Genomic DNA, 8277 nt, shown 5'->3' on the forward strand with positions numbered 1-8277 from the left:
AGTCAACTGACTAGTGTATCCCATGATAAAACCCTTGTACGATTCCAAGTACGAAACCCAATTCCTTTTCCAAGACGCAACCTAATTTCATTAAATTCCTTTTCCAAGACGCAACCTAATTTAAGTAGGAAAAAGGGTCCTCGAAAAGTAATGATTTCATTAACAATTTCGAATAAAGGGGTGACAAAAGCTTATACATATCAGTCACAAAGAGAGAGAGAAAAGATAAATAGCAGAATTTAGAAACGATCATTCACAAATGGACTTCGAAAAGTCGCCCTACTAGAACCTCGGCCTTTTGGCAATCCATGTAATTAACTTCAAACTCTACCTGGCTCGTCAAGAATCATGACTGCCGCGTTTATTTTACTTGAATCTTAGTGCTAGGAGAACGGAGAAGGGACTTCAACTTCATGAGACATGAGACTTATGGCTTTTAGTTCATGTCAACATCTTATGGACAGCTACAAGTCACTAATGAGATCACCTTGCATTTTTTCAACCTTTTCGGTGAAATCTCTTTTGTCCTTGCATGGACATAAAGGAGACATCGAAACATGGTCATAAACTTCTATTACATATGTTATGTGCCAACAAGATGCCATTTTCTTCTTATAAATTAGAAGCATGTAGAGTCCCTCCTCAAGCATCTTTCTTAGCCACCACTCTTTATTCTTTGCTCGTATTGATCTTTCTCAGTGCATGCGAACTTTTCTACCCTCATTTAGCCATGGAAGTTGGGTCTGGAAGCGGAGACAAAGCTGGGTTTTTCACTCAAGGACGCCGGTGGCTCAAGGCCTTGCCTGTGAAGTTCAAAGCTAACATGGTTGCTATGGTTAGGAACTTAAAGAAACTTGGGCAAGATGATCCAAGAAGAATTATTCATTCACTGAAAGTTGGACTAGCACTTACATTGGTATCGACGTTCTACTACTGTCAGCCACTTTACAGTAATTTTGGTGTCACTGCAATGTGGGCTATCATGACTGTTGTTGTTGTCTTTGAATTCTCTGTGGGTAAGTCTCTGACATTTTAAAAATAGAACAGAATTTCCCTTGCATGATTTTGACAAATTAATTTTCAGGGGCTACTCTTGGAAAAGGATTGAATAGAGGAATGGCAACGCTAATGGCTGGTGGACTAGGTATTGGAGCACATCACCTAGCAAACCTCTCTGGACATATTGGAGAACCCATACTACTTGGGTTCTTTGTCTTTCTACAAGGTATCTTTAACCATGCATGCACACAAAATAAAAATTATTGCACCTCAAAGTTCATACCATATTGATCCTTACTGTTACATGAAAACGTACTCATGTATTCAAAATTATTTTGGTTTTTGTTTGCAGCTACAATATCAACATTTTTAAGGTTCTTTCCGAAAATTAAATCGAGATATGATTATGGGATGTTAATATTCATATTGACCTTCTCTTTGATATCGGTATCTGGTTATCGAGACGATGAAATATTAGAGTTTGCACATAAAAGATTATCAACCATCAGCATAGGTGGTTCTACTTGTGTCATCATTTCTACTGTGGTTTGTCCCGTGTGGGCTGGTGAAGATCTTCACAATCTGATTGCTCTCAACATTGAAAAGCTTGGCAACTTCTTAGAAGGTATGTCCCCAACAAAGCAGTGCACTGAGTCGTAGTACCAATCAAGTATTGGATACATTCATTCCAATTGTTCCTTTTTAACTAGATTGCAGATGCTCAAAAACTTACTAAGATGACGTAAAATTTACAGGATTTGGTGATGAATACTTCAAAAGAACATGGGGTGAAGAGAGCAAAGACGACAAGAAATTTTTGGAAGGATACAAAAGCGTTCTCAATTCAAAAAATAGTGAAGAATCCTTGGTGTGTGTGTATCTCTCATCCCCCCACACCCAAGCTCCTCTTCCTTTACCTCTTTTCTTTGATTTTTTTCTGATAATATTTTTTATGCCTTCCAGGCTAATTTTGCTGCATGGCAACCAGGTCATGGTCGGTTCCCATTTCGACATCCATGGAAACTATACCTGAAAGTTGGGACTCTGGCTCGAGAATGTGCCTACCGAATTGAAGCATTGAATGGATGCTTAAATGCTGACATTCAGGTATAAGAAAGGAAATTAGCTCCCTAGCAGCTATCTCATCTTTGATGTCTACATACAATGTGGCAAGCTACTTTAAACCTTCGGCATATCATATGTTGGATCCATTGTCATCAAAATGAATAAAGTTCGAGCTTTTATTTATGGATTAAGTAATAAAAAAATGAATACCAAATGAATAAAGTTCGAGCTTTTATTTATGGGTTAAGTAATAAAAAAATGAATACCAATTAGGAACATGTATGCTAAGAAGCACTCAGGTGATTCGTCACATGCTTTTCTCTAAATATTTTCTGCTTATTCTTGCAGGCATCATCAGAAGTTGGTAGCATAATTCAGGAAGCATGCACAAATTTGAGCATAGAATCTGGTAAAGCACTAAAGGAACTTGCATTGGCTATCAAAATAATGGTGCAGCCATCTTCTGCAGATTCCCACATTGAAAATGCAAAATCTGCTGCCAAAAACCTCAAATCTTTACTCAAATCAGGCATATGGGAAGACATTGACCTGCTGAAAATTATACCAGGGGTTACAGTAGCTTCAATACTTATTGATGTGGTCACATGCACTGAAAAAATTGCTGAATCCATACATGAACTTGCCTCCAAAGCCCAATTTAAGTGTGTAAAGCCAACTCTATCAACAGAAAAGTTGCATTCAGGACAAATTCAGAGTGAAAAATCAGCTCAGATGGTCAATTGCTCCCATGTTGTCATCAATGTCGGTGATCTGCCTTCCCCGCCAAGTGAGAGTTCTTCAGCACCAAACCCTAGCAAGCAAAGGATGGAAGTGTAAAAATATGTGACTATCATATTATGTATAGGGTATTATCAAAATGAATCGAACTATAATAAGAAATATGGCAGGAATATCCTGAACCATGTATTTCAATTTATATCATCTTTTTTTTTGGTAAAAATAAATGTCTTTTCTTCAGGATAAGAAAAATACCATTCTTCAGCCATATATGGGCAACTTTATTCTTTATTTACTTGTCATTTGGTAAATACAGAATTTATGGTACATCAACCATTAATAACAACCTTAAGCCCAAAGCAAAGTGATCAATTTGCTTGAAAGTCTTTTTATCTCTTTCATTCATAGCAGAACAATGAGCTAGCTAAGAGACAGCCAAGGTCATACAAATAAAGTGACTGAGGTCAAGATATATGCTTTTTTGTTCTTCATCCATCATGTTGTGCTAACATATCTTCGATTGGGGTGCATGACATGGACAAAAGAATTCCCAAACTCCAATATTATGTGCTTTAAAATATTCCAAAGGGATATGAGGTTTAAATGTGCTGATACAGAGAATTTGTCCTTAGTTGTACTTTGACAGAAAGGAAGGCTAACAAGAACACCAAGTCTTGACAAAATTTGTAGATATATTTCTGTAAGAACATTATCATTATCAACAACAAGGTCCGTCCATCAGCATCATCTTGCTGCACTCGAGCATTCTGTAAATCCAAGGCTTGCATCGAGCAAGTTTCCCTTCAAGTTCTAGGAGGAAATGTTTTGTAACTTTTTTTAACTTTAAATCTTTAATAAATCTTTTTAAGTAAAAACTTTTTAAATTTAAATTTTATATAAAAATATCATTATCTTATTCTTCATTTCGGTATTTTAATTATAGACAATAAAAATAATAAGATTTAAACTTTTAAATATTTGGATATTAAATCTTGAATGTGATGTTAAATAACTATTTTAATTATAGAAAAGTGATATACAATTCATGTCTTATGAATTATTTTAAGGAAACCCATATAATTAAAACAAAAAATAACTAATTAATTAAGATGCGTGTATATATATAGGATATGCAAATATTATGTCCAATTACCATGTCCGTCAAGACTAATTGATAAGATTTGGAAATTTTCACATAACAAGATTTCAACTAGTATTACTGATACCTAAAACTCCATTAAATGTAAAGTAATGTGCCTCTTTTGTAGGGCATGAGAATGTCAATAATTATGATTATCCCACTTGTTAGAAGTTTGATTTGAACCCTTCTCTTTATATTTGGAAATTTTCACAAAACAAGATTTCAACTACTGTAAGGCGATTCAATTTATCTCTTAATCTGCCCACAGAAAACTATCATCTGGTTTTATAAGAGAAACATACCTTCTTACATAGATAACCATAGAGAATAAATGAAGACGTACAGCATGGTAATTGCCAAAAACGTTAACTAGGAAAGGAGTTCAAGTCCCATGTCTTATTTGCCTGCAAATGCACAAATTTCTAAGGATAAAAAGTTCCTTCAGAATTCCTACTAACCACACAAATTGAACATGAACAAGTGGTAAGCAGCAAAAGGCAAAGGAGAAACACATGGTGGGATTTGAGTTGTGTTCCACTAGGACCTCCATTTGGTCGCTAAATAAATAAATAAATTCTCCTCTTTCCGTACCATGTTGTTGAGAAATTGAGCCAACATTTCAAAGATTTGTAGGAGCATGTATCACTTTAATAAATACCTAACTTATCATATTAGTTCACCAACTTCTCTGGGCTTTGACTTCTTGTACCTGTGAAGATATATTTAATTATGAAAGGCTAGCTTTCTGTTGCTTTCAAAGAAAGAAACATGCATCAGCTTATTAATATTCATGGCGTGGACTCTATGCAGAATTTAATTATATTGTGGATCGATCAGTTTATTAAATCATGTAGAGAGCACTATATAGTAAGTAATTTGTTTTATCTTTTTGCCTTGGGCTTCACTTATTAATCAAAAACCTGTTAACATTCCACTTAGTTCTCGACCATTAAAATATCAAATATTAAATTAATTGTCTGACCATTTTGATTTCATATATTTAATATGGTTCCAGTATTCTCGAATCTATCACAGGCTGTGTAGGATAAAATTAGAGACGATGGCTGATGTTAAGAATGATATGTATCAGGGTAAGTAATACAGGAAGCTAGATCGGGCAGGTGGGCTTTGAAGTTCCATAGGAAATTCTCATATTACATAACAAGAACCTTATTAGAATTGTGCGTGAGACTATGAAAAAATAAATACAAGAAAATTAGGTGAACTACATAAGACCTAAAAAACATCTTTTTCTGTTTCTTATGACAAGACATAGCCTGACGGTTATGTATCTGGTAATTTTCCTCAGAAATTGTTTTGAGTCTTACTAATTTTATTTTATTTTATTATTATGTAAATGGGGAGAGTTACTCTATTATACAGCTGAAAATCCAACGAGCCTTCTAATGCATAAAAAAAGTTAAAAACATGCAATATATATATATATATATATATATATATCTGAGGAATTTTGAGAACTAGTTGCAAGTCTAAGAAAACAAATATATATATATATATATATATGAGGAATTTTGAGAACTAATTGCAAGTCTAAGAAAACACATATTTGGTTATCCAGAAAAGTGAAGGCCCAAGTAGCAAGGCTCTTCTTATATCCTTTTCAGGGACAACAGTGATGGGCCGCTACATATTTATATTTACTGTATTGGACAATAACATTTTTCTTATATAATTTGGATGTCTGAATTTTTGGTAATTCAAACATTTACTTCATGGAAGTTAGATAGATATATTATGAAAGTAAAAAAAATGAGACTCTTATTATTTTTTATATTTTCTATGAAAAAATTCAGATTTATATCTTTAAATGTAAATCAAATAAATCTTGAATAAATATTACTATATGTTATCACATATTCAGATTTATATCTTTAAATGTAAATCTTGAATAAATATGACTATATGTTATCACTTGACTTGAATGCTGTAAAACAAATTTTTAGAGTGGAGAAATATGAGAAGGTAAATTTAGCAATATAATAGGATCAAATAGACCCATTATGTCCTCTGTTTGTACCTATTTTGGCATATACATTTAATTTGTTACATTTATGTTGTGTTTTTAGACTTTAAATACTAGTTATGTTACTCGCACTCCATCGTGGGTGTTGTTATCTATTTTTGAATTCCCATACAAAAATGTATAAAATAAATATTCAGAAGAAATTCAAACAATAATTGGAGTGAGAAAAAGATGTTGGAATGCCCATAAAATAGCTAGAAATTGGTTGAAGAGGTTTAGAAATACAAGAATTGAAGTTTCATAATATATTTTTGATTGATGAGAGCCTTGTTGACAAGAAAAATTTAATTTGAGGAAGAAAAATCCAAAATCAAATAGTTATGAACTCAATTAAATCTTATTAAATGTTTAATTGCACAAAAAAAATTAATTTTTATAATTGAATTTATAGAGGGTTTAATTGCACAAAAAAATTAATTTTTAGTCAATTTAGGTTTTTATTGGAAGAAATTAAAGTTATAAGGTCAAATTACAATATTTAAGAGTTGATTTACTCAAATCAGGGGCTTAATTGATAATTTATTAAAGTTTGATGGCCAATTATGGATTTAATTGAAAAAAATCAGAAACCAAGGACCAAACAAGAAAAAACACGTAAATAGAGGGGTTGAAATTGACCAAGTTAGGGGCTAAATTGAAGAAATTAAAAGTTTACTAATCAATTAAGGATCAAATCGCATGAATACAAAATCAAAGACTGTCTTGTAAATAGCTCTAAAAGCAAGGGATCCAATTACAATTTATTCAAGGGCTTGAATACAAAATTGCAAAACATTCAATAACCAAATTGAAAACATTCATTTTGAATTTGAAAATGGTGTCGTTTCCTTAACAACTATTCATTTTCTTTTTCATTAGTAATGATTTCATGCAATTGGCTGTGAGACATTACAGCAACAACAACACCAATTCGCTTCAATTATAGGGCATGTGTCCCAGCTATCATCCCTCTGTAAACCATTACTAAGGAAACTGTTACCAGCACAAAGCCTTCTTTGGCATTATAAAAGTAAAAGGCACAAAGCCTTCTTTGGCATTATAAAAGCAGAAGACTGACATGACTAAAAGATTGATATCTTCTTCCAAGTGTAGGAGTGTCGAAGTAATAAATAATCCGACAAGACCGAGGTCAAGCCACAAGGAGGTTAATTGTATAAATTATAGGTAATAATAATACAACAACAACAACAACAATAACAACAACAACAATAATAATAATAATAAAGTTAATGAGAACTTTGAGATGGAAGATTAATGTAAGGATTAAACAATGATAGTAATAAATATCAAGGTTAGAGGATCTACTAATGGTATGTCAAACAAGTATAGTATAAACTCTTATTATTCAATTGGAAATCACACACAAAGGAGATTCCAATCAGATAATAAATTGTTAACATGATTACATTAGTTGTCTTATTTGATTAATGCTTACACTTGTAAATGTTGTTAGGCATTCATGATTATAACTTATGTTAACAACAAATGAAATTCATTTCATATCTTAGATGTCGATTATTGATTAGTACTTAAAAGTGCATTTTTATTGTTAACAACAAATGAAGTTTCTTTCATATCTTAGGTGTCCATTATACCATACAGTATGGGCTATGAAAGTGTCAAACATTTGTTGTACCAAGTGTTATTTATCAAGGTTTTGTATCATCATTTTGCACTTGAAGTATCAATAGCTCCTTAACTAAAGCATGTTTTATAATAACATATCTAATAATATAAGATACCTTTAATTTATGATAAATGTTCATTTTAAATACACTCCTATCACATAAATGAAAAGATTGATTGATGAGTTTAAGAACTGAGATTGAAATGACAAAGAGATGGTCAAACTTAGAAAAGAGATGTTGGTGTAGTCCAAACCAGAACACTGTTTGGTAATTGGGTCTTATTTGGAGTTGTAGATCTTAGATTTAGGTCTACTTTATATGGATGGAAAGGTAAGACATAGGCCTACAACTTTTATATGGAGCCCAAGATTTAAAAATGTCATTTTCAAGTTCAAATTATAGCAACAACAAAGAAATCTGAATCTGTACTACAGTCTGCACACTATTCAGTGTTTGGCCTATATATGAAGTTCTAGAAGTCCAAATGACCCCATTTTTTTCCTAGAAAGCTAAACAATTTCCTACAATTTTCATGTTTTCAAATGGTTCCAATTCTGATGCTATTAATGATGTTTTAGGCAAACAAGAGAATATAAGGATTGTCACTAAGTCAAGAGATGACCACCCACTCATCAATTAGTATCAAATCAATAGTTTCCAAT

At 32.5% G+C, this 8277-nt stretch overlaps 1 protein-coding gene across 1 annotated transcript; it reads left to right on the top strand.

The window, feature by feature from the left end:
• Positions 1–665: 665 nt before the first annotated feature.
• Positions 666–2987, top strand: LOC105137927 (aluminum-activated malate transporter 2-like). The gene is made up of 6 exons (XM_011043879.1): positions 666–1016; positions 1085–1225; positions 1352–1624; positions 1755–1867; positions 1963–2106; positions 2413–2987. Exons 1-6 carry the CDS (start codon positions 731–733, stop codon positions 2899–2901), a joined length of 1446 nt encoding a protein of 481 aa, XP_011042181.1. The 5' UTR covers positions 666–730; the 3' UTR covers positions 2902–2987.
• The last annotated feature ends 5290 nt before the right edge of the window (positions 2988–8277 follow it).

The sequence above is a fragment of the Populus euphratica genome, unplaced genomic scaffold, assembly GCF_000495115.2.
Source record: "Populus euphratica unplaced genomic scaffold, PopEup_1.0 scaffold70.1, whole genome shotgun sequence".
Classification (NCBI taxonomy): Eukaryota; Viridiplantae; Streptophyta; class Magnoliopsida; order Malpighiales; family Salicaceae; genus Populus; species Populus euphratica.

Coding starts and splice junctions, on each gene's coding strand:
- LOC105137927 (XM_011043879.1), top strand. CDS start 731: ATGGAAGTTGGGTCTGGAAGCGGAGACAAAGCTGGGTTTTTCACTCAA. Junction 1,017..1,084: donor TGTCTTTGAATTCTCTGTGG/GTAAGTCTCTGA, acceptor ATTAATTTTCAG/GGGCTACTCTTGGAAAAGGA. Junction 1,226..1,351: donor GTTCTTTGTCTTTCTACAAG/GTATCTTTAACC, acceptor TTTTGTTTGCAG/CTACAATATCAACATTTTTA.